The following is a 27,425-nucleotide window of genomic DNA, read 5'->3' on the forward strand; positions in this document are numbered from 1 at the left end:
ATGCAGCCTCCTTCAAAGGTTCCTACATCTAAGCCATTTAAACAAAGGAAACAGTTAGGTAAAAAGTTAAATGTTTATATAATACAAAATATTCAGTTGCATACATAGTTCTTATTTTTTTTTTTATTCTCACAGCCACAAGAATGTCAGAAGTCATTGGTATCAAGGCCAAGTTTCCTACTAAAATCCCGGTAATGCGTTTTCTGATGTTATTATCTAGAATGTAGACATTATTTCCGGAACTCCTATGGTATACAATTGCTGGTGTGAGGTTTGATGCTGTTTATGTTCTGTTTCAACTTTATAATTTATTAATTTTAGATCCATACCTTTGTTTCAGGTCATTGTAGAGCGATACCACAAAGAGAAATACCTACCTCTTCTTGATAAAATCAAATTTCTTGTTCCTCGGGATCTTTCTATGTCCCAGTTTGTAAATATTATCAGGTATACTTGTTTGTTTATATTAAATGTAATATTGAATGGTTGGCGTCATTGTTGAGATTTAATATACAAACGTAGCCAAATTTATCTTGACTGATCACTTGCTGCAGCGTAATATCACACAAAAGCCATTGAAAAGTCAAGTTAAAGTTTCTTGACGCTGTGTGTATTTAAAAGTCAAGATAAAGATGGCTACATCAGTAGCTGTGAAATGTGTAACTTAAATCCAATTTACTAATCATTGAAAAACTCTTAAACCCTTTTGTAATAATTAAGCGAACAGAGTTTTACGTAAAGGGGTTTCCAGTCCCATAAAATTGATGGCCATCGATATATGATCAGTCGGGGTCTGACTCCTGCCACCCATGTCGATAAGCTGTATTAAAGGGACCGCAATGCTGCATTCCCTTCATCACTGCTCATACTGTGAATCACTGACACGCTTGTAGTGGGGTTCATAGTATTACAGCCTTTTCCCATTGAAGTGACTACTGTGAATGTACGTGTGCTGCAGCCCCTTCAAAACAGCTGATGTCAGACTCTTGACAGATCACATATTGATGGCCTTTCCCCAGGATAGTTTTATGGGACTGAAAAACCCCTTTAACTGCATTTACATATAACCAGTTGACAGGTCTGAAGTCATGCTGTGGAAATTGCAAATTTACTTTTGGATTTCTCAGGGTTCGGCCTCCTTTTACACAAGCGTTTTCATGTAGATGAACGTCGGTGTGGTTTCCGTGGGCGATCTGTTTCTCCTCTGCAACCACTGCTTTGTTTCACTATTTTTTATTTGTATTTTTTTTACACACCCATAGATATTAATGGTGAGTCTCGTCCACAAAACCTTATTAGAATAGGGCATGCTGTGAGTTTCTCGTAAGAGACCCACGCTTCGTAAAAGAAAACTGATGTGTCAATAGCCCCATTGACTTGTATGGATCAGTGTGCTGTCAGTATTAACACTGACGAGAAATATATTCATGTGAACAAGGCATTAAGCCACATGCACACAATCATAAAAATTGTCAACGACTACGGACTAATTCACTTCTATTGCCCACAGACACCTTCCCGTTTATATACGTGAAATGGTCCAGCCCATACAAGTGTACTGCAAAAGATAGGACGTGTCCTATTTTTTGCGTTTTAGGGGCTGTGCTCCCATACTTTGTATGGGAGAATTCGATGAGCATGCGGGCGGCTGTGCACAGCCATGCGCATGGGGCCATACACTGCAAAAAATCTGTTCTTTACAAGAATGGTAGGTTTGTGTACTAAGGCAGTAGTACAGACTGTGTACTTCCTGCTGTACCATTCTATATCACCCCACAATAATCTCACTTCTATGTCTACATCCTAACCTCTGCATGTATATATTTGTATTGCTTCCCCCTTTATTTGTGACATCAACTTTTGTGAAAAATACTGGTATCCGAAGTGGTCAATCTTATTCTCCTCCCTATTTTTTTTCCTTTTTTTTTTTCTTTTGTCAAATTATCGGGCAAATGAGCGTGTTCACAAAACGTTTGTTCCCGATCATTGGCATGTGTAAACGGGGCAATGTTGAACTAGCAAACGCTGGTTCATCGGCTGATTTGTATAGTTTATCTGTATAAACGGAGATGTGCTGCCAACATGATAGAAATGTATGGGGATGAGCGCTTGTCCCTGTACTTATAGTAGCTCCTTGTGAAAGGAGCAAACGAGCGCCGATCAATGAGCTGTCTCGTTGATCGGTGCTCGTTTACACGGCCCACATTGCGTTGTGTAAGAGGACCCTAAGGGTATGTTCACACACAGTGGTTTCAGACGTAATTCTGGCGTTTTACGCCTCCTAATACGCCTACAAACATCTGCCCATTGCTTTCAATGGGAATTACGATGTTCTGTTCCCACGAGCCTTAATTTTACGCGTCGCTGTCAAAATACGGCGCGTAAAATGACGGCTCGTCAAAAGAAGTGCAGGACACTTTTTGCGATGTTTTTTGGAGCCGTTTTTCAGACTCTATTGAAAACGACTCCAAAAACAGCCATAAAAACGCCACAAAAAACGGGAGTTGCTCAAAAAACGTCTGAAAATCAAGAGCTGTTTTCCCTTGAAAACAGTTCTGTATTTTCAGACGTTTTTTGTTGAGCGTGTGAACATACCCTAAGACTCGATTCACACGCACCTTTTTTTTTTTTTTTTTTTTTTTTTAGTGCGGCCAGATGCAACATTTAAAGTCTATAATGAAATATGAAATGCACTAAGACAACGTTTTAATTTGATGTTGTTGAGGCAATTCTTTCATTTTTTTTTCGCCAAAGTGTGTGTGTTCTCTCCCATTGACTTCTCTATAGGACTTAAAAAAAAAAAAAAAAAGCATAAGCAAAATTAAACTAAATGAAAAGCGGCAACAAAGACGCTGTAAAATTGCATGTTCGGTTTAAGCCCCTAGGCACACCATGACGCAACTGTACGTCCTGGTGGCCAGTATCTTAGTGCACCAGGATGCACAGTTAGGGTATGTTCACACGCAGTGTTTTCAGACGTAATTCGGATGTTTTACGCCTCGAATTATGCCTGAAAAAAACGCCCCTAATACTCCTACAAACATCTGCCCAATTGCTTTAAATGGGTTTTACAGTGTTCTGTTCCCACAAGCCTTAATTTTACGTGTCGCTGTCAAAATATGGCGTGTAAAAAGACGCCTGTTAAAAAGAAATGCATGTCACTTCTTGGGACGTTTTTGGAGGCGTTTTTCATTGACTCCATCGAAAAACCGCTTATAAAACGGCTGTAAAATACGCCGCGAAAAATGTGAGTTGCTACAAAAACGTCTGAAAAATCAGGAGCTGTTTTCGTCTGAAAACAGCTCCGTATTTTCAGACGTTTTTGGACACTGCGTGTAAGCATACGCTTACTGCGTGATTCCCAGTGCACACGGCCGGTGGCAGTGTGCAACGAGATCCGGGAGGCCAGCTGTCCCCGACAGCTAACACTCCACTGTTGCCAATCAGCGGCTCATTGCCACTTATTTTGGCAATTAACCCCTTAACTGTGGCGATCGATTGCAATCGCTGCATTTTAAAAAATGCACAACGGCAGACCTCACAATGAAATTGCGAGGTTTGCCGATAGCATGGCGACCATAGGCCAAACTATGGCCTCTGTGTCTGCCATGTATGGAAACCTATCAGTCGGTGACAGTGTGCATCGGGAACCGGGAGGTCAGCTGTTCACGTCAGTTGACGCTCCACTGTTGCCGATCAGCGGCTCATCACCGCTGATTTTGGTTTTTAACCCCTTAAATGCGGTGATCGATTGCAATTGCCGCATTTAGGAGGTTTGTAACACATCGGCAGCCCCCATGCAATTATGGTGGTTTCCGATGGTTGTGATGGCATCCGGAGACCAGAAAACAGCGTCCGGGTCTGCCATGTGTGGAAGCCTATGAGGACCAGCCTCTGGATGGTCCTCATAGGCTTACTGTCTGTGTGACTGTGATGTCACACTAAGGCCTCATGCACACGACCGTAAAAACACCCGTTATTGCGGGTCGTAATTACGACCCGCAATAACGGGCCCATAGACTTCTGTTAGCCACGGGTACCTTCCCGTTTTCTCACGGAAAGGTGCCCGTGCCGTTAAAAAAATAGAACATGTTCTATTCTTTTATTTTACGGGCCGTGCTGCTATACTTTATAATGGGAGCACGGCTCGCAAAAGCGTCCGGCTGCCCGTGGCCGGCCGTGCTCGTAATTGTGTGCATGAGGCCTAACAGTTGGAATACATTACACTGCTAGGTAGCAGTAGTGTATTCTAGCAGCGATCAGTGCTGCAGGTAAAAAATAATAATATATACTATAGGAAAAAAATATATTTATTTTTACACTTTTGTATTTTATTATAGGAAAAAAAAGTACACATATTTGGTATCACCGCGTTCGTAACGACCCAATCTATAAAGCTACCGTCTTTACCTTGACTTTTAACGCATTAAATAGACAATGGCTAGATCTCTTATCTTATCTTTTCAATGGCTTTTGTTGTCATATTAGGCTGCAGAAAGTTATCAGAATCAACTTAAAGATGGCTACATCTGTATAATGTTGTTTTTCCGCATGGTGAACACTGCAAAAAAAAAGGAAAAACAATGCCAGAACCCATTTTTTGGGGGGTCACCACCCCTCCCAAAATATAGAATAAAAAGTTGCATGCACCGCAAAATAGTACGAATAAAACTACAACCCATCCCGCAAAAAAACAGTCTGAGAAATAAAAGTTATAGATCTCAGAATGACATTATTTTATTTTAAAAAAATGATTTTATTGTGCAAACACTGCAAAGCATAAAAAAACCTATATAGATATGGTATCGCCATAAGCGCACCGACCCGCAGAATAAAGTAAATCTGTCATTTATAGCGCATGAACGCCGAAAGAAATAAAGAATTTAAAAGTCCAAAATCTGTTTTTTGGTCACCTTCCCTCTAAATAAAATGTAATAAGTGACCAAAAAGTTGTATGTACCAATGAAAACTACAGCTCGTCCCGCCAAAAATAAGCCCTCACATTGCTCAATTGACCAAAAAAATAGTCATGGCATTCAGAATGTGTTGATACGGAACAATTTTTTTTTAACAAACAGTTTTTTCTTTGTAAAAGTAGTAAAATATATATATATATATATATATATAAAAAACAATATACATTTGGTATCACCATAATCGTATTGAGACGCAAAATTAAGTTAACTTGTCTCTTTCACCCTGCAAAGAATTTGATTTTCGGTTGCCCAGTACTTTAAATACAACTCAATACAACTCTTCATGCAAAAAATAAGCCCCCACACCGCTCTATTGATGGAAAAATAAAAGTTATGGCATTTGGAATGCGGGGAGTGAAAAACTAAAATGAAAAAGCAAAAAGATCAGTCCTGAAAGGGTTAATTTCTAATAAACAAACAATTACAACGTGGGGTATTGTCTTACTTTGAAGACATTGCTTTACAAATGTTGGGGTGCTTTTTCTCCTTTTATCCCTTGTGAAAATGAAGAAAAAAATTAAACATTTTAGTAGACAAAAATTTTATTAATTTTCATGGCTTTATTTCACTAAATTCTACAAAACATCTGTGGGGTCAAAATGCTAAATATACCCCTAGAAAAACTCCTTGAGGGTGTAGTTCCCAAAATGGGGTCACTTTTGGGGTATTTCCACTGGTTTTGTCCCTCGAGTGCATTGCAAGTGCGACATGGCACTGAAAACCAATCCAGCAAAATCTGAGCTCCAAAATCTAAATGGCGCACCTTCCCTTCTGAGCTCTACTGTTGGTCCAAACAGAAGTTTATTACCACATATGGGATATTTCTGTAATCTGGAGAAGATGCTTTACAAATGTTAGGGTGCATTTTCTTATTTGCTCCTTGTGAATATTACAAATTTCTATGGTTTTTTTTTCAGAAAAAAAAAAATTTTCATTCTCACAGAATAACTCCAATAAACATTGCAAAATACCTGTGGGGTCAAAATGCTAACTATACCCCTTGATAAATTCCTTGAGGGGTGTAGTTTCCAAAATGGGGTCAGTTTTGGGGGGTTTCCATTGTTTTGGCCCCACAAGACCTTCAAACCAGCCTAAAATATAATCTAATAAAAAGGAGTACCCAAAATCCTCTAGGTTCTCCTTCGCTTCTGAGTCCGGTATTTCATTCTATTAGGACTCTAGGGCCACATTTGGGATATTTCTAAAAACTGCAGAATCTGGTAAATAAATATTGAGTTGCGTTTCTCTGGTAAAACGCTCTGTCTTGCAGAAAAAAATGTATTACAAATGAATTTTGGCAAAAAAAATGAAATTTGCTTTATTTCCTGTGAAAGAGTTAAACTTTCTGAATGCTGTTTTGAATACTTTGAGGGGTGCAGTGTTTAAAATGGGGTTATTTATTTGGGGTTTCTAATATTTAAAGCCCTCAAAACCACTTCAGAATTGAACTGATCCCTGTAAAAATAGCCTTTTGACGTTTTCTTGAAAATGTGAGAAATTGCTGCTAAAGTTCTAAACCATGTAACGTCTTAGAAAAATAAAAGGACATTAAAAAAAACACTGCAAACATAAAGTAGACCTATGGGAAATGTTAACTAGTGACTATTTTGTGTGGTATTACTATCTGTTTTACAAGCAGATCCATTTAAATTTAGAAAAATGCAAATTTTTGCAAATTTTCTCTAAATGTTGGTATTTTCACTAATAAATATTGCATTTATTGACAAAACTTTTCCACTAACATAAAGTACAATATGTCACAAGAAAACTTTCTCCGAATTGCTTGGATAGGTAAAAGCATTCCCAAGTTATTACCACATAAACAAACACGTGTCAAATTTGAAAAAATCTGCTGTGCTACAAGGCAAAAACAGGCTGCGTCCTGAGGGGGATAATAACACTAGCATTTTTTTTTTTTCATGCAGTCTAAATTGCCAGGAAACTTCTGTGTGTGATGGGGGGAGGGGGGGGGGGCTCAAATCTCATATCTGAAAAGTTATAATCGCACTCAGATTTGAGGCTCCATGCACACACGGCCCATATTGCATACAGAGGTACAGTATGGCCAAATAAAGTGTAAAGGGTACCTTATTATAGCTCTGTAAAACTCTGTTTGAATGGAGCACCTGAGCAGCTCAACATGTGTCCCAGTGATTAGCAGAGTATCAGGACTTGTATTCCGGCAAGCGTTGTAAAACTCGTCCGCATTTCTGTTGGGAGAAACTAACTATTTTTACGTCAGAGTTGAACCAGTATTGTCAGTGTTTTCTAAACATCAGTATTGCACCAGTGATTGCATTTTTTTTTTTTTTTAGATGAGATGGGGAAAAAACTGACTTTGTTTTTTTATTAATCCAGAGCATTCAACATGAAAAGTGAAACCGCATTGCAAATAGTCAAAATATTCCTAAGGCCGGATTCACACGAGCGTGTGCGTTTTGCGCACGCAAAAAACACGGTGTTTTGCGTGCGCAAAAGGCACTTAACTGCTCCGTGTGTCAGCCCCGTATAATGCGCGGCTGCGTGATTTTCGCGCAGCCGCCATCGTTATGACACTCCGTTTGGATGTTTGTAAACAGAAAAGCACGTGGGGCTTTTCTGTTTTTATTCATAGTTTTACAGCTGTTGCGCGAATCACGCGCGTCCCACGGAAGTGCTTCCGTGTGGTGCTCGTGATTTTCACGCACCCATTGACTTCAATGGGTGTGTGATGCGCGAAATACGCCTAAAGAACGGACATGTCGTGACTTTTTCGCAGTGGACTCACGCTGCTTAAAAATCACGCAACTGTCTACACTGCCCCATAGACTAATATAGGTTCGTGCGATGCGCGTGAAAATCACGCGCATTGCACGGACATATATCCCGTTCGTCTGAATAAGCCCTAACATTGTATTTGTTGAACTTCTCTGCATCTCTCAAAAAAAAACAAACAAAAAAAACACTACAAATTCTGTATAGGCAACCATACGCTCTTTCAGCTGTACCCTATTTCTTGCTAATCTACACAATGTATGTCACCAAGAAGTAGAGAATGGATGAATGCAGCATGTCTACAGTATCAGACAATAGATTGTTAACTTGTTGAGCTTTTTTTTTTTCTTCTTTTTTTCTCCGTTTTGTTGAACAATAAATACTGTTGGTACATCTACATAAGTTAAATTATATTTCAAAAGTACAGTGATTCAACATGACCATAAAATACTGTAGTATTTGTGGCATACAAGACACTTAAATAAAAATGGCACTTAGACTGGCTGAGCCGGCTCCAAAGAACGAGCGTGTCGGCTGTATCTTACACATTTGGCATCGCCGCATCCATAACAAGCAGAACTATAAAAATATCATGTTATTTTACCCATGCGGTGAACACCGTAAGAAAATTTAATGAAAAAACATTCCAGAATTCTTAAATGCCTTGAGGGGTGAAGTTTACAAAATGGGGTCACTTCTCTAGGTTTTCCACTCTACTCTGACACCTAAGGGAGCTCTGCAAACGTGACATGGCACCTGTACACCAGTCCAGCAAAATCTACGCTCTAAGGCCTCATTTGCACGAGCGTGATATACGCCCGTGCGACGCGCGAGGCCGCTGAAAAAAAACTCACGACATGTCCTATATTTGTGCGCTGTTCGCGCATCATGCACCCATTGAAGTCAATGAGTGCGTGAAAATCACGCAGGTCACACGGAAGCACTTCCGTGCGAACAGCGTGATTCGCGCAACAGCTGTAAAACTCTGAATGTAAACCGAAAAGCACCACGTGCTTTTCTGTTTACAAACATCCAAACGGAGTGTCATAATTAGAGATGAGCGAACTTATGAAAAGTTCGGCTGGTTCGCTGAATTTCATGAAAAAGTTCGATTCGGACCGAACTAGTTCTGACCGATCCTGTAATTCAAGAAAGCCCCTAAAAATCGTGCATAACACTGTTTAAAAGCCCTAGAAGCCCTGTATAACACTTAGGTCACCCATGTGTGTATCCAAGTACTTTTGAGCTGTCTTTAAGGCAAAGTTAGTGTCAAAGTTACGCCAACATGTATGGCTATAGGAAAACGGATGGGACACGGTGATAACTAACAGAAACCACTGCACTTGTGCATGTTGTATGCTTAATGCATTGTTAAAAAAGGTACAAAAATGAACCATTTTTGGCGGCAGATGCCTGCCAGGGTTCATACATATAAGGTGGTAAAAGAAGAAGCAATGGCTTTGAAAAGCCCTCAAAAAATGTACCCTTTATGGTGGCAGATGCCTGCCGGGGTTCATACATATATGGTGGTAAAAGAAGAAGTCATTACTTAGCCATTGCTTTTTCAAAGCCCTCAAAAAATTAACCCTTTTTGGGAGTAGCAACAGGTTTTGCATCTGGAAAGTGAAGAAGCTATAAAATAACAAAAATGATTCCTTTTTTAGGATCATCTGGCAGTATCAGACGGCAGCAGGGATGGTGGATTGGTGGTAGAAGTTGTAGTAGCAGATCCAACAGCAGCAAATGAAAACAGATTGGACAGGACAGAATCCCGGTGGTTGTGTAGGCCAGCTTGTAGCAGAGAGCAGTCGAGGTGGATTGGTGGTGGTTGACTGGTAGTAGTGGTGGTGGTGGACTACTGACAGCACGGGTGGTGGTGGTAGTAGTAGCCGCATCAACAGCACAGCAGCACATTAAAAAAGAGTGGACAGGACAAAGCCCTGTGGTTGTTTTTCTGAGACTTTTCAGAGGTACTGCAGATGGTGCTGTCTGTGTATGAGGACCGGTGTCGGTTACTAGGCAGACACAGACAACATGGAAGATCAAGCCAAGGCTTCCTTTGGAACAAAACATGTGGAAAATAAACTTTGATAGAATTTTACAATCCCCAAGATAAAGAGGACATTAAAAAAAGACTGTGGTGGGGCAGGTCTGCTTGACAGCAGTGGAGGTGTATTGGTGGTAGTAGAGGTAGCCAACGGACAGCAAGGGTGGTGGTAGTAGTAGTAGTAGCAGCACATTAAAAGACACTGGACAGTCACAGGACAAAGCCCTGTGGTGGGGCTGGCCTCAGGCCTGCTTGTAGCAGACGGCAGTGGAGGTGTTTTGGTGGTAGTAGAGGTAGCCAACGGACAGCAAGGGTGGTGGTAGTAGTAGCAGCACATTAAAAGACACTGGACAGCCACAGGACAAAGCCCTGTGGTGGGACAGGCCTGCTTGTAGCAGATGGCACTGGGGGTGGATTGGTGGTAGAAGCGGCACATTAAAAAAAGAATGGACAGGACAGAATCCCGTAGTAGCAGGTGGCAGTAGCAGGCGGCAGCAGCAGCAGCAATGTCAGATCTAATCCGTGGCATCAGGCACAGGGGTTTTAAAATCCTCACCGATCCACACTTGATTCATTTTCAGAAACGTGAGATTTTCCAAGCTGTTGGTGGACAATCATGTTCGCTTAGGGGTGACGAAGCCCCCTGCCGCGCTGAATACCCTCTCTGATGCTACACTGGAGGGTGGACAAGACCGTACACCCATGGCAAACTGGGCCAGTTCTTGCCAATGATCCAATCTGCTGACCCAGAAGTCCATGGGGTCTGGAATCAGGATTTCTGACGGAGAAAGGGCACAGTCCAGGTACGAGTGAACCTGGTTGTTTAGGTGCTGGTGATGGTGAGCATCCCTTTGGTGACTACGATGTGTGTCAGGTCGGCATATTGGATGTAAAAATGTTGTCGTCATATTTTCCAAACTGAATTGGCTGCTGCTGCTGCCGCCTATTGCAGAGGTAGCTCTGCCAGAGGCGGTGGAACGATGATACAGTGGGGAGCGGAGAGTGGCCCCCCGGTCAGACATGCTTGCAGCAGGTGTTTGCCGTTTGAAAGCCGTGACAAGCTGGCTGCATAGCTTCTCTCGATAATAAACCAATTTTGCCTCCCGCTCGGAAGGCGCAAAAAACTCCCCCATTCTGGCTTTATACCGAGGGTCTAAAAGTGTGGCTATCCAGTACTCCTCTCTTTGCTTCATGCTAACAATACGACAGTCAGCGCGCAAGTAACGAAGCATACAGCTCGTCATCCTGGCAAGCGTTTCAGAGGGCCCGGTTGGTTCCATCTCCGCACCATACTGCCATGGTTGTCCGTCATCAAGGTCGTCGTCAGACTCGTCATCACTGTCATGTTGTGCGGCTGCCTCGTCCCCTATCCCTTCCTGTGATTCCATCTCCAAATCCAGCTCCTCTTCAGGTCCTGTTTCCTCATCCTCCTCCTCCTCAACATCCATAGCCAGATGTGATCCTTCCTCAATCCTTTGCTGAATCATCGCTGTGAGCGTTTGCTCCATAATGAATATAAGCGGCATAACATCGTTCATTCCGCTAGCGTCACGGCTCACAAATCGTGTGGCCTCTTCAAAGGGCCTCAAAACGTGACATGCGTCTCTAACCAGCTGCCCGTGCCTGAGCTCGAAATTACACTGGCTCCAAACGCTGCCTGTCTGCTGCATCTGGAAATCATTCACGGCTTTCCGCTGTTCGTACAGACGGTCCAACATGTGCAGGGTGGAATTCCAGCGTGTTGGAACGTCGCAAATCAGGCTGTGTTCTGGGAGATTGTTTTGACGCTGCAAGTCCAGGAGGGCGTGCTTAAATGCATACGAACGTCTAAAGCAAACGCAAACCCTCCTGGACATGGCCAGCACACCCTTCAAACCAACATATGACTTTAAGAAGTGTGTTATGACCAGATTGATCACATGTGCCATGCAAGGAGCGTGTATCAGGTGACCTAGACGCAGTGCAGCCACAACGTTCTTCCCGTTATCAGAGACATCATTGCCCAGTGTGAGTTTCAGAGGAGACAGCCAGCGTGCCATTTCCTCCTTGATGCACAGCAGCAGCTCCTGCCCTGTGTGGCTTTTCTCACCCAGACTCAGCAGGTGTAAGACAGCGTTGTGGCGCTTCACCTTGCACCAATGGAAAGAGGAGGGAGGAGGAGTGGAAGATACGCTGTGTCCTGTCGGGGACGGGAAGACCTCCATTGAGGAGGGCAAGGAGTAGGAGGAGGAGGATGGTAGGCGCCTGGTGTCCGGAGTTGAACCAGAAAGCTACAAGCGTGGAGGTGGTGAATTATGCCTGGCATTGCTGCGGTGGTGCATCAGACTGCAAAATATTGACCCAGTGGGCCGTGAAAGACATGTACTGTCCCTGCCCATAGTTGCTGCTCCACGTGTCGACGGTGGCATGTACCCTGCTGCACATGGATAATTGCAAGGACTGGCCCACCTCTTCTTCCACGTGCTTGTGCAAGGCAGGGACAGCTGTTTTGGAGAAGTAATGGCGGCTAGGTATTCGCCACCTAGGCTGAGCGCACGCCATCAATTGCTTGAAGCTGGCGGAGTCGACCAGGTGGTACGGCAGCGACTGCACAACCAACAACTTAGCCAGGTGTGAATGAAGCCGCACGACAAGTGGATGACTGGGTATATATTGTTGCTTATTGGACAACGATTCCGTAATGGATAACTGACAGGACGTAGGAGGAGCACTAGATGACAGTGATGATGATGATGATGATAACGACATGGTGGGTAAGGCCTGGCTACTACTTAGGAGACAGGGACTCGGAGCAGCAGCGGCAGAGGGGTCTTCATTAGATGTACATGATGGTGGGGCATGTCGATTGTCCCACATGGCCTTGTGATGCCGCTCCATGTGTTTACGTAGAGCGGTAGTTCCTACATTGCTGCGCTGCCCACGCCTTACTTTCTGCTTGCAGATACGGCACAGTGCCATGTTTTCGTCCTCCGGGAAGGTACAGAAAAATTGCCACACGGCAGAGTACCGTAAAGAGGTAGTACCACGTCCACCACCACCCGAGCTTGCCCCTTGTCTGGCAGGCTTTTTTCGGGAGCCTACACCAGTAGCAGCAGTGTCACCGGCTCCTGAGCTGACCCTACCGCTGCAACGTTTTGCAGATTGACTTCTGCCCCTACCTCGGCTTGGCTGTTTATCACTGCCAGTGCCGCCACTACTACCCTCCTCCTCTGACGCCGTCATCACCTCGTCACCTGGTTCCCACGTCCTGTCTAAAACAACATCATCATCATAGCCCTCCTCATCATGCCCGCCACTTCTGTCACTGTGTTGTGAATGTGATGTGACATCTTGGCGGGCTCCATGCCCCCCTCATTACTGCGTCTGCTACCACCACCAACACCCCCACTACCACAGCTATGCGTCTCGGACACCGCTTCCACCGCCGCAACACACTCCGTTGGCTGAATCGCGGAAAACAAATCATTATCACTGTTGTTCAGTATCTTCCTTCGCACCCGAGGAGATGTCTCTTAGGACTCTCAGGAAAGATGGCTTCCCGCTAGGAAGGGGGAGTGAAGACATAGATGATAGAATGGAAACGCTAGAAATACCCATATTACTACTGTCACTGTGCCAAGGAACTGTAGAGGATCTGGAATCCAACGAAACCTGGCTTGAAGCCAGATCGTTGGAGTCTTGCTGCTGAGATGACCGAGAGCCAGCCAACCAGTCCACAATGGCCGTATTGTCTAAAGTAACCCGCCCACCGGAGGAGATGGACAAGTCTGGATTGCTGATACTGCTACTACTACCAGCAGGCACATGGCGGCTGCTGCTACTAGTAGAACTGGGCACATGTCTTGTGCCACAAATGCTGGTACTGGGTCTGGCACCAACAGATCCAACATTTGGACTGGAAGAGGACATGGCATGGGTGTTTTTTCCTCTACCCCGTCCTTTCACAACCTTTTTTTTTTACCAGACATTTCACTGCTGTGCTGGAGTGCAGCAAGTTGAATCAAAACCCCTTCCCCCTACTTATCGGAATGAGGCCCTTATAAAATTTTATTTGGACTGGCTGAAAATAAGTGACTGTGAATAGGTGGCAGTCAGTGTATGCTGTGACTTGTATAATAACACCAAAGGCACCGGCTGTACCTAATTAGCACGTTGAATTAAACCCTTAAACAGAAATGAGGCCCTTTTTTAAATTGTTATTCGGACTGGCGGAAAATCAGTGACTCATAAGGAGCCAGTCAGTCGGGGAATGCTGGGCGTTGTAGTACTACAAAGGCTGCCTGTATTGCAAGTTGTATTGTTATGTTAACCCATGCAACGGGGGTGAGCCCCTTCTAAAAGCTTATTCACACACTGGCTTGGCAAATGGAGAATTTCGGATTCGCTGCGAACCGAACTTTTCACGATGTTCGGACCGAAACCGGGTTCGGTTGTCCCGGTTCGCTCATCTCTAGTCATAATGATGGCGGCTGCGCGAAAATCTTTCAGCCGCGCATCATACGCTGATGACACACTGTTAAGTGCCTTTTGTGCACGCAAAACGCCGTGTTTTTTGCGTGCGCAGAACGCACACGCTCGTGTAAATCCGGCCTAAAAGACACATATTGCTCCTTCTCTTCTGAGCTCTGCCGTGTGTCCAAACAGCTGTTTGACAACATTTGGGGAGTTGCCATAATTGGGAGTAATTGCTTTTCAAATATTGGCGTGCTTTTTCTCCTCTTATGCCTTGTAAAAATTGAACATTTCTAGTTGGGTTTTTTCCACTAAAGTGTAGATTTTGATTTTCACTACCTAATTCCAATATACTCAGCAAAAAATCCTGTGGGGTCAAAATGCTCCATATGTCTCGCTAAATTCCTTGAGGGGTGTAGTTTGCCAAACTTTCTCTTGGTGGTGTTTCCACTGTTTTGGCATGACAAGACCTCTTCAAACCTGACATGGTGCCTGAAATATTTTCTAATAAAAATGAGGCCCCAAAATCCACTAGATGATCCTTTGCTTCTGAGGCCTGTGCTTCAGTCCAGTTGCACACTAGGGCCACATGTGGGATATTTCTAAAAACTGCAGAACCTGGGCAATAAATATTCAGTTGTGTTTCTCTGGTAAAACCTTCTGTGTCACAGAAAAAAATAGATTAAAATTCAGCAAAAAATAATAATTTTGTACCTTTCACCTCCACTTTCTATATGCTGTTTTAAATACATTGAGGGGTGCAGTTTTTAAAATGGGGCAATTTATTGGGATTTCTAATGTATAGGCCCCTCAAAGGCATTTCAGAACTGAACTGGTGCCTAAAAAAAAATAGGTTTTGGAAAATTTCTTGAAATTGTGAGAAATTGCCTTGTAGCGTCCTAGAAAAATAAAAGGACTTTTAATAACTATGCCAACATAAAGTAGACATATGGGAAATGTGAACTAGTAACTATTTTGTGTGGTATTACGATCTGTCTTACAAGCAAATAAATGTAAACTCAGAAAAATTAACATTTTTGCAAATCTACTGTTTTGGTGTTTTTCACTGAATGTATCGACCAATTTTTACCACTAACATAAAGTACACGAGAAAACAATCTCCGAATTGCTTGGATACTTAAAAGCATTCCAAAGTTATTACCACTTAGGGTATGTTCACACGCAGTAGTTTCACACGTAATTTGGGCGTTTTACGCCTCGCATTACGCCTGAAAAAAAGCCCCTAATGCGCCTACAAACATCTGCCCATTGCTTTCATTGGGAATTATGATGTTCTGTTCCCACGAGCCTTTATTTTACGCGTCTATTTTACGGTTTTCGCCTGAACATATATACTGTACATACATAAAGATAGATATTTAGACATACAGGCAAATATACATGCACACATTCTGGAATATATACATACAGGTAAATATATAGACGTACAGACACATATACACACACACACACACCGGCAGATAAATACACAGACAGGAACCTATACAAATACATCAAAGACATATATATATATACACGCAGATAAATACACAGACAGGAACATATACAAATACATAAAAAGCACAAATATACAAGCACAAAGACACATTCACAAACAGACCCATATATACGCACACAGGCACATATGTACACAGAACAGATAAGGTAGTAGCTGTTGCCTGCAGTCCTATGTAACACCACAGATAACACATTGTAGCAGAGCTGAGATTGTAATTTAGCACAATGTGTTATCTGTGGTGTTACATAGGACTGCAGGCAACCGCTACTACATTATCTGTACTGTGTAGCAGAGCTGAGATTGTAATTTAGCACACAGTACAGATAATGTAGTAGATGTTCCCTGCAGTCCTATGTAACACCACAGATAACGCAGTGATAACTCTGAGTACAGATAATGTAGTAGATGTAAGAGACAAACACATTCAGACACACACACACGCACACACACTGTAACATATACACATACAAACAGAGACACACATTACACACACATATACATACAGACACTCACCATGTCTCCTTGCTGACAGGTCAGGACGAGCTGTGTGTGGGCGGAGCTTCCTCTCTGCTTCTCGGCAGAGCACAGAGTAGCGGCAGATGCAGGGAGGCTGCAGCACGGGAGTGGACCTGTCCCCTGACCTCATGTCACTGACGTGAGGTCAGGTGACTGGACTGGTCCACTTCCTGGCCGTCACAGACCCCAGTCAGAACGCAGTAATGTCCTGGCTCTTCCTAAGCTGCTGCAGGTGTCCGACATACGGGGCGCCTGTCAGCAGCGATCAGCTGCTCTTCGGCGCCCCCTATCCGTATCCTCCAGGTTGCGCCCGGGGCACATGCCCCGCCTGCCCCCCCCTAGCTACGCCCCTGCTTTAGGCATTTCACAGGTATTGAAGCAAAGTAGGGATTTTATTTTTTTTATTTATTTTTTTTTGCCAAAATTCACTTGTAATACATTTTTTTTTTTCTGTAACACAGAAGGTTTTATCCAAGAAATGCATCTCAATATTTATTGCCCATATTCTGCAGTTTTTATAAATATCCCACATGTGACCCTAGTGTCCTAATGGACTGAAACGCAGGCCTCAGAAGCAAAGGAGCACCTAGTGGATTTTGTGGTCTCCTCTTTATTAGAATATATTTTAGGAATGTCAGGTTTGAAGGGGTTTTGTGTTGTCAAAACAGTGGAAACCCCCCAAAAGTGACCTCATTATTGAAACTACACCCCTCAGGGGATTTATCTAGGGGTATAGTTAGCATTTTGATATCCCCCCTAGTTTTTTGTGAAATTTATTTGAATTAGGCATCATTTATACGCGTGCGCTTTTCACGCGTATCGTACGCACCTATATTAGTCTATGGGGCAGTGCAGACAGTGCGTGAATTTTGCGCAGCACGAGTGCGTTGCGTAAAACTCACGACCTGTCCTATCTTTGTGCGCTGTTCGCGCATCACACACCCATTGAAGTTAATGGGTGCGTGGAAACCATGCATGCCGCACGGAAGCACTTCCGTGCAAACTGCGTGATTCGCGCAACAGCTGTCAAACTCTGAATGTAAACAGAAAAGCACATGGTGCTTTTCTGTTTACATTCAAACGGAGTGTCATAATGATGGCGGCTGTGCAAAAATCACGCAGCAGCGCATCATACGCTGATGACACACGGAGCTGTTAAGTGCCTTTTGCGCACACAACGACGCGTTTTTTGCGTGTGCAAAACCCACACGCTCGTGTAAATCAGGCCTAAGTCTGTGAAAATGAAAATCTTTTTTTTTTTTCCCTCTGGAAAACGTAGAATTTTCTATTTTTTTTATTTTATTTTTTATTTTTTTTTATTTCGTTTTTTGGCAAGGAATAAAGGAGAAAATGCACCCCAACATTTGTAACGCAATTTCTCCCAATTGCGAAAATACGTGGTAATAAACTGCTGTTTGGACCCATGGCAGGGCTTAGAAGGGAAGGTGTGGCATTTGGATTTTGCAGCTCAGATTTTGCTGAATTTGTTTCTGGGGGCCTTGACACATTTGCAGAACCTCGGAAGTACCAGTACAGTTGAAAGTCCCAGGTGTGATTGTGTAGACTATACCCCTCAATGAATTACATTAGAGGTGTAGTGAGCATTTTGATCCCTCAGGTGTTTTAATAATATATAGATTTAGCACATTTTTCATTTCCACAAGGAATACAGGAGAAGACACCCCAAAATTTGTTACACAATTTCTCCTGAGTAGGGAAATACCCCATATGTGGTAGTAAGCTGCTATTTAGGCACATGGCAAGTGTCTAAAGTTAAAAAGTGTAATTTAGTTTTTGGAGTGGTGATTTTACAAAATTTGTTTTTTGGTGCCATGTTGCGCTGAGGTAACAGTACAGTGAAAACCCCCGAGAAGTGACCCCATTTAGGAAACTACACTCTAGATTAATTCTTTAAGAGGTGTAGTGAGAATTTTGACCCCACAATTTTTGCAGAAATTAGTACGCAGTAGATGTTGCAGATCAGAAATTGCCAATTGTCCACAGAAATGCTATTTCAGTGCCCAATGTGTTGTGCTCAGATTGTGCCACCTTAGAGACACAACATAAATTAAGTGGGTTCTCCAGAGTACAGTAATACGCCATATGTGGTCATAAACTGCTGTTTTGGCACACTGCCAAGCCCAGAAGAAGCGCCATTTGGCTTTTGGTGTGTAGTTTTTGTTTGGGGTCTTACTGGTTTTTCAGTTTATAATGTGGAGGCATGTGTAAGCTGGGCGAAGTGCATCGGGGCATGTGTGAGGTGGGTGGAGGCATGTGTAAGCTGGGTGGAGGGCATAATGGGATCATGTAATAATGGGGTTAATTAATAATAAAATTATCCAAAGATCGTGACGTATGCTTTGAACCAATCCTTTATGCACATCCCAGTTTTTTTGGGTGCAGGAGTCGCACTTCTAAAGGGTGTCAGTGGTATTGTACAAAATATCCGCACTCCAGCATTGCCTAATCTTTGACTTCGTTACTAGCCCCATATGTAGCACAACACCACAAAATGTCAGGCCCCGTAAATGCAGTGGGTGCTAGCAAATGATGACCTGGGGTTTTAGGTGAACTGCTGCACATACATATATTAGTCCGGGCCGTCGTTTTGCATTATTGCTAGAGATGAGTGAACTTATGAAAAGTTCGGTTCGGCTGGTTCGCCGAATTTCATGAAAAAGTTTGATTCGGACCGAACTAGTTCTGACCGAACCTGTAATACAAGAAAGCCCCTAAAAATCATGTATAACACTGTTTAAAGCCCTGTATAACACTCTCTTAGGTCACCCATGAGTGTATCCAAGTACTTTTGAGCCGTCTTTAAGGCAAAGTTAGTGTCAAAGTTACGCCAACATGTATGGCTATAGGAAAACGGATGGGACACGGTGATAACTAACAGAAACCACTGCACTTGTGCATGTTGTATGCTTAATGCATTGTTAAAAAAGGTACAAAAATGAACCATTTTTGGCGGCAGATGCCTGCCAGGGTTCATACATATAAGGTGGTAAAAGCAAAAAGCAATGGCTTTTGACAAGCCCTCCAAAAATTTACCCTTTTTATTGGCAGATGCCTGCCGGGGTTCATCCATACATGGATGGAATGTAAAAGCAACAAGCAATGGCTTTTCACAAGCCCTCCAAAAATATACCCTTTTTATTGGCAGATGCCTGCCGGGGGTTTATCCATACATGGATGTAAAAGCAACAAGCAATGGCTTTTCACAAGCCCTCCAAAAATTTACCCTTTTTATAGGCAGATGCCTGCCGGGGTTCATCCATACATGGATGTAAAAGCAACAAGCAATGGCTTTTGACAAGCCCTCCAAAAATTTACCCTTTTTATTGGCAGATGCCTGCTGGGGTTCATCCATACATGGATGTAATGTAAAACCAACAAGCAATGGCTTTTCACAAGCCCTCCAAAAATATACCCTTTTTATTGGCAGATGCCTGCCGGGGGTTCATCCATACATGGATGTAAAAGCAACAAGCAATGGCTTTTCACAAGCCCTCCAAAAATTTACCCTTTTTATTGGCAGATGCCTGCCGGGGTTCATCCATACATGGATGGAATGTAAAATCAACAAGCAATGGCTTTTGAGTGCAAGCCCTCCAAAAATTTACCCTTTTTATAGGCAGATGCCTGCCGGGGTTCATCCATACATGGATTTAAAAGCAACAAGCAATGGCTTTTGACAAGCTCTCCAAAAATATACCCTTTTTATTGGCAGATGCCTGCCGGGGTTCATCCATACATGGATGTAAAAGCAACAAGCAATGGCTTTTCACAAGCCCTCCAAAAATGTACCCTTTTTATTGGCAGATGCCTGCCGGGGTTCATCCATACATGGATGGAATGTAAAAGCAACAAGCAATGGCTTTTCACAAGCCCTCCAAAAATATACCCTTTTTATTGGCAGATGCCTGCCGGGGGTTCATCCATACATGGATGTAAAAGCAACAAGCAATGGCTTTTCACAAGCCCTCCAAAAATTTACCCTTTTTATTGGCAGATGCCTGCCGGGGTTCATCCATACATGGATGGAATGTAAAATCAACAAGCAATGGCTTTTGAGTGCAAGCCCTCCAAAAATTTACCCTTTTTATAGGCAGATGCCTGCCGGGGTTCATCCATACATGGATTTAAAAGCAACAAGCAATGGCTTTTGACAAGCCCTCCAAAAATATACCCTTTTTATTGGCAGATGCCTGCCGGGGTTCATCCATACATGGATGTAAAAGCAACAAGCAATGGCTTTTCACAAGCCCTCCAAAAATGTACCCTTTTTATTGGCAGATGCCTGCCGGGGTTCATCCATACATGGATGGAATGTAAAAGCAACAAGCAATGGCTTTTCACAAGCCCTCCAAAAATATACCCTTTTTATTGGCAGATGCCTGCCGGGGGTTCATCCATACATGGATGTAAAAGCAACAAGCAATGGCTTTTCACAAGCCCTCCAAAAATTTACCCTTTTTATTGGCAGATGCCTGCCGGGGTTCATCCATACATGGATGGAATGTAAAATCAACAAGCAATGGCTTTTGAGTGCAAGCCCTCCAAAAATTTACCCTTTTTATAGGCAGATGCCTGCCGGGGTTCATCCATACATGGATGTAAAAGCAACAAGCAATGGCTTTTGACAAGCCCTCCAAAAATATACCCTTTTTATTGGCAGATGCCTGCCGGGGTTCATCCATACATGCATGTAAAAGCAACAAGCAATGGCTTTTCACAAGCCCTCCAGGCCTGCTTGTAGCAGACGGCAGTGGAGGTGTATTGGTGGTAGTAGAGGTAGCCAACGGACAGCAAGGGTGGTAGTAGTAGTAGCAGCACATTAAAAGACACTGGATAGTCACAGGACAAAGCCCTGCGGTGGGGCAGGCCTGCTTGTAGCAGACGGCACTGGGGGTGGATTGGTGGTAGAAGTAGTAGCAGCACCAACAGCGGCACATTAAAAAAAGAGTGGACAGGACAGAATCCCGTAGTAGCAGGCGGCGGTAGCAGGCGGCAGCAGCAATGTCAGATCTAACCCGTGGCATCAGGCACAGGGGTTTTAAAATCCTCGATCCACGCTTGATTCATTTTCAGAAACAAGATTTTCCAAGCTGTTGGCGGACAATCTTGTTCGCTTAGGGGTGACTAAGCCCCCTGCCACGCTGAATACCCTCTATGATGCTACACTGGAGGGTGGACAAGACAGTACACCCATGGCAAACTGGGCCAGTTCTTGCCAATGATCCAATCTGCTGGCCCAGAAGTCCATGGGGTCTTGGATCAGCATTTCTGACGGAGAAAGGGCACAGTCCAGGTACGAGTGAACCTGGTTGTTTAGGTGCTGCACCTGGTGATGGTGAATATCCCTTTGGTGAGTACGATGTGTGTCAGGTCGGGGTATTGGATGTAAAAATGTTGTCATATTTTCCAAACTGAATTGGCTGCCGCTGCTGCCGCCTATTGCAGAGGTAGCTCTGCCAGAGACGGTGGAACGATGATACAGTGGGGAGCGGAGAGTGGCCCCCCGGTCAGACATGCTTGCAGCAGGTGTTTGCCGTTTTGAAAGCCGTGACAAGCTGGCTGCATAGCTTCTCTCGATAATAAGCCAATTTTGCCTCCCTTTCGGAAGGCGCAAAAAACTCCCCCATTCTGGCTTTATACCGAGGGTCTAAAAGTGTGGCTATCCAGTACTCATCTCCTTGCTTCATGCTAACAATACGACAGTCAGCGCGCAAGTAACGAAGCATACAGCTCGCCATCCTGGCCAGCGTTTCAGAGGGCCCGGTTGGTTCCATCTCCGCCCCATACTGCCATGGTTGTCCGTCATCAAGGTCGTCGTCAGACTCGTCATCACCATCACTGTCATGTTGTGCGGCTGCCTCTTCCCCCTATCCCTTCCTGTGATTCCATCTCCAAATCCAGCTCCTCTTCAGGTCCTGTTTCCTCCTCCTCCTCCTCCTCCTCCTCCTCAACATCCATAGCCAGATGTGATCCTTCCTCAATCCTTTGCTGAATCATCGCTGTGAGCGTTTGCTCCATAATGAATATCAGCGGCATAACATCGTTCATTCCGCTAGCGTCACGGCTCACAAATCGTGTGGCCTCTTCAAAGGGCCTCAAAACGCGACATGCGTCTCTAACCAGCTGCCAATGCCTGAGCTCGAAATTACACTGGCTCCAAACGCTGCCCGTCTGCTGCATCAGGAAATCATTCACGGCTTTCCACTGTTCGTACAGACGGTCCAACATGTGCAGGGTGGAATGCCAGCGTGTTGGAACGTCGCAAATCAGGCTGTGTTCTGGGAGATTGTTTTGACGCTGCAAGTCCAGGAGGGCATGCTTAAATGCATACGAACGTCTAAAGCGAACACAAACCCTCCTGGACATGGCCAGCACACCCTTCAAACCAACATATGACTTTAAGAAGTGTGTTATGACCAGATTGATCACATGTGCCATGCAAGGAGCGTGTGTCAGGTGACCTAGACGCAGTGCAGCCACAACGTTCTTCCCGTTATCAGAGACATCATTGCCCAGTGTGAGTTTCAGAGGAGACAGCCAGCGTGCCATTTCCTCCTTGATGCACAGCAGCAGCTCCTGCCCTGTGTGGCTTTTCTCGCCCAGGCTCAGCAGGTGTAAGACAGCAATGTGGCTCTTCACCTTGCACCTATGAAAAGAGGAGGTAGGAGGAGTGGAAGATACGCTGTGTCCTGTCGGGGACGGGAAGACCTCCATTGTGGAGGGCAAGGAGGAGGTGGAGGAGTAGGAGGATGGTAGGCGCCTGGTATCCGCCTGGTATCCGGAGTTGAACCAGAAAGATACAAGCGTGGAGGTGGTAATGCCTGGCATTGCTGCGGTGGTGCATCGGACTGCAAAATATTGACCCAGTGGGCCGTGAAAGACATGTACTGTTCCTGCCCATAGTTGCTGCTCCACGTGTCGACGGTGGCATGTACCCTGCTGCACACGGATAATTGCAAGGACTGGCCCATCTTTTCCTCCACGTGCTTGTGCAAGGCAAGGACAACTGTTTTGGAGAAGTAATGGCGGCTAGGTATTCGCCACCTAGGCTGAGCGCACGCCATCAATTGCTTGAAGCCGGCGGAGTCGACCAGGCGGTACGGCAGCGACTGCACCACCAACAACTTAGCCAGGTGTGAATGAAGCCGCACGACAAGTGGATGACTGGGTATATATTGTTGCTTATTGGACAACGATTCCGTAATGGACAACTGACGGGACGTAGGAGGAGCACTAGATGACAGTAATGATGATGATGACAACGACATGGTGGATAAGGCCTGGCTACTAATTAGATGACAAGGACTCTGAGCAGCAGCGGAAGAGGGGTCTTCATTAGATGTACATGATGATGGTGGGGCATGTCGATTGTCCCACATGGCCTTGTGATGCCGCTCCATGTGTTTACGTAGAGCGGTAGTTCCTACATTGCTGCCCTGCCCACGCCTTACTTTCTGCTTGCAGATACGGCACTGTGCCATGTTTGTGTCCTCCGGGAAGGTACAGAAAAATTTCCACACGGCAGTACCGTAAAGAGGTAGTACCACGTCCACCACCACCACCCGAGCTTGCCCCTTGTCTGGCAGGCTTTTTTCGGGAGCCTACACCAGCATCAGCATCCTGAGCTGACCCTACCGCTGCATTGTTTTGCAGATTGACTTCTGCCCCTACCTCGGCTTGGCTGTTTATCACTGCCAGTGCCGCCACTACTACCCTCCTCCTCTGACGCCGTCATCACCTCGTCACCTGGTTCCCACGTCCTGTCTAAAACAACATCATCATCATAGCCCTCCTCATCATGCCCGCCACTTCTGTCACTGTGTTGTGAATGTGATGTGACATCTTGGCGGGCTCCATGCCCCCCTCATTACTGCGTCTGCTACCACCACCAACACCCCCACTACCACAGCTATGCGTCTCGGACACCGCTTCCACCTCCACCACCGCCGCAACACACTCCGTTGGCTGACTCGCGGAAAACAAATCCTCATCATCACTATGTTGTTCAGTATCTTCCTTCGGACCCGAGGAGATGTCTCTTAGGACTCTCAGGAAAGATGGCTTCCTGCTAGGAAGGGGGAGTGAAGACATAGATGATAGAATGGAAATGCTAGAAATACCCATATTACTACTGTCACTGTGCCAAGGAATAGTAGAGGATCTGGAATCCAACGAAACTTGGCTTGAAGCCAGATCGTCAGAGTCTTCCTGCTGAGATGACCGCTAGCCAGCCAACCAGTCCACAATGGCCGTATTGTCTAAAGTAACCCGCCCACCGGAGGAGATGGACAAGTCTGGCTTGCTGATACTGCTACTACTACCAGCAGGCACATGGCTGCTGCTACTAGTGGAACTGGGCACATGTCTTGTGCCACAAATGCTGGTACTGGGTCTGTCATCAACAGATCCAACATTTGGACTGGAAGAGGACACGGCATGGGTGTTTTTTCCTCTACCCCATCCTTTCACAACCTTTTTTTTTTTTACCAGACATTTCACTGCTGGAGTGCATCAAGTTGAATTAAAACCCGGGGGATGAGCCCCTTCTAAAAGCATATTCACACTGGCTTGGCAAATGGCTATGAATGAGCCACTCCACGGTGCACTCAGGGAATGCTGGGCATTGTAGTACTATGTCTACTACAAAGGCTGCCTGTATTGCAAGTTGGATTGTTATTTGTTTGTTATGTTAACGGCCGGGGATGAGCCCCTTCTAAAAGCGTATTCACACACTGGCTTGGCAAATGGCAATGATTGAGAATTTCTATCAGCCACTGTGCACTGACTCAGGGAATGCTGGGCGTTGTAGTACTACAAAGCCTGCCTGTATTGCAAGTTGGATGCAGCTGGGATGAGCCCCTTATAAAAGCATATTCACACACCGGCTGAGTAGTGGATGAGCCCCTTCGATTGCTGGATTCCTGCCTTTTAGATTCCTAAAGCTTTCCCTTACTGCACAGAGATGCTATCCCTACAGCTCCTGTCTCTAAAATGGCCGCTGAGCTCCGTGCATAGACTTTTATTGCAGGCTTGAGCCCGCCCCTATGCTGCCTCCCGATTGGCTGGGAGAGCCGTTTGCAAGGCATTATGGGGTAGCCTGATGTCAGGTGATATTGTGAAATCCTCCATTTTACATCTAACATGTGGCAGGCCCCAAAATGTAGCCGGGTTCGGCCGAACCCGCTGAAGTTCGGATTCGCTGCGAACCTGACTTTTCCCGAAGTTCAGACCGAAACCGGGATCGTTTGTCCCAGTTCGCTCATCTCTAATTATTGCGTTCTCAGAGTCATAACTTTTTTTATTTTTCCATTGACTAGTTGTGTGAGTGCGTGATTTTTTTTTTTTTTTTTTGTTCTTTATTTAATTTTTTGGGAGGTGAGGGGACCAAAAAAAATAATTCTTTAACTGTTTTTTATAATTTTTTAACGGCGTTCTCTGTGCAGTCTAAACAACATGTTTTTACTTTATTTTGCAGTTTGATACGATTGCGGCAATACCAAATGTCTATAGTTTAACTGTTTCACTACATTTTACACAAACACCTTTATTTTTTTTTTTTCTAAATAAAAAAATAATTTAGTGTCACCATATCCTAAGAGCCAGAACTTTTTTTTTTCTTTCTTTTTTTTTGTCGACTGAGCTGTCTGAGGGCTCGTATTTTGCATGACAAACAATAGTATTTATTGTTGCCATTTTGGGGTACTTGCGGCTTTTTGATCACTTTATTCCTTTATTTCCCCCCAAAAAAATGTGACCAAAAAAGGAAATTTTGCCATGGTTTGTTCATTTTTTACGGTGTTCACCGTGCGGGATCAATAACACAACATTTCTATAGGTCAGGCCGATACGAACGCGGCGATACTATGTGTATTTTTTTTTTCTAGTTATAATGGACTTGATCAGGGAAACGGCAATTTTATTATTTTTCTAAAACATTTTTTTAACTACTATGGGAGTTGAAGATCTGATCTTCTGATCCCCCAGTACAATACACTGCACTAATGTAGTGCAGTGTATTGTAACTGTCGTTTTACAACTGACAAACCTATTATGTCCTGCCTCGAGCAGGACCTAATTGGCTTCCGTACCTGGCAATCAGGAAGCTGTTGCTAGGCCTCCTGCTTGCCACAGCAACCATCGACACCCAGCGATTTTTCGCAAGGGCCCAACTGGGTACAGTGGGAGCTCCCTCCCTCTCTGTCAATCACTTAAATGCGCTGTCGCTATTGACAGCAGCATTTAAGGGGTTAAACGGCGGTGATCGGAGATAAATGTGATCGCCGCCATTGCAGTGGGATGTTGGCTGCATATTACAGCAGACACCTGCTGAAGATGAAGCGTGCACAGCTCCTGTGCCCGCTTTATCCTCAGGGCGATACTGTACGCCCAATTGTGGGAACGCACCGCTAAAAAAGGTGTACAGTAACGCCCATTTGTGGGAAGGAGTGAAAGGGGTATTCTGAGTTAAAACATGTATTTAACTTATGAATGTAAATACATTTGTAATCTACTTAAAGTTTCCAAATTGGCCCCGTTTCCAGATGCTGCCGTGGGGCACAGAACAGATGACCTCCCTCTCTGGCCATTATTGAAGATAAACACAGCGGCCAGAAAGTGGTGCTCTGAATATTTGAGTGGATCACTGGTTCAGACTTGTAAGGCTACAGTCGTGTAACACATGAAGGACATTCTATTTAAAAACATATATTTTTAACATGTGGACATATAGTTATCTGATGTTTATTCAAACAATACGTGTAGATAAAGGTGTCGTAATTGACTGAAAAGCCCTAACTAATTGAATATTTTATTACCACAAACCACATTCAAATAATACAATATTTACATGTGTCATCAAACTGTCTTTTTGCTACCTTTCTCTAGAAGCATGGAAAAATGTTCATATTGACTTTGCTGAGGATCATATTATGCTAACTTTTTTTTTTTCCTGTCAGAAACCGAATGGATTTATCTGCAACACAAGCCTTTTATATTCTGGTGAATGAGAAGAATCTTGTCAGTATGTCCTTCACAATGTCTGAATTGTACAGGGACCAAAAGGATGAAGATGGCTTTATCTACATGACTTATGCGTCCCAGGAGATGTTTGGCTAAGAGTGTGCTAATCTCTATGATTTTA

The 27,425-nt window shown here is 44.2% G+C and overlaps 1 protein-coding gene across 2 annotated transcripts; it reads left to right on the forward strand.

The window, feature by feature from the left end:
• MAP1LC3C (microtubule associated protein 1 light chain 3 gamma) lies at window positions 1–27,400 on the forward strand. 2 transcript variants are annotated; one of them, XM_075832306.1, is made up of 4 exons: window positions 1–65; window positions 143–191; window positions 341–447; window positions 27,241–27,400. In XM_075832306.1, the coding sequence occupies exons 1-4, from the start codon at window positions 1–3 to the stop codon at window positions 27,398–27,400; spliced, it is 381 nt and encodes a 126-aa protein (XP_075688421.1). The 2 variants fall into 2 exon arrangements, with proteins under 2 accessions (XP_075688421.1, XP_075688419.1); XM_075832304.1 differs by having other exon boundaries at window positions 1–58; window positions 136–191.
• Window positions 27,401–27,425: the final 25 nt, after the last annotated feature.

Source organism: Rhinoderma darwinii, chromosome 7, assembly GCF_050947455.1.
Source record: "Rhinoderma darwinii isolate aRhiDar2 chromosome 7, aRhiDar2.hap1, whole genome shotgun sequence".
In the NCBI taxonomy this organism is placed as follows: Eukaryota; Metazoa; Chordata; class Amphibia; order Anura; family Rhinodermatidae; genus Rhinoderma; species Rhinoderma darwinii.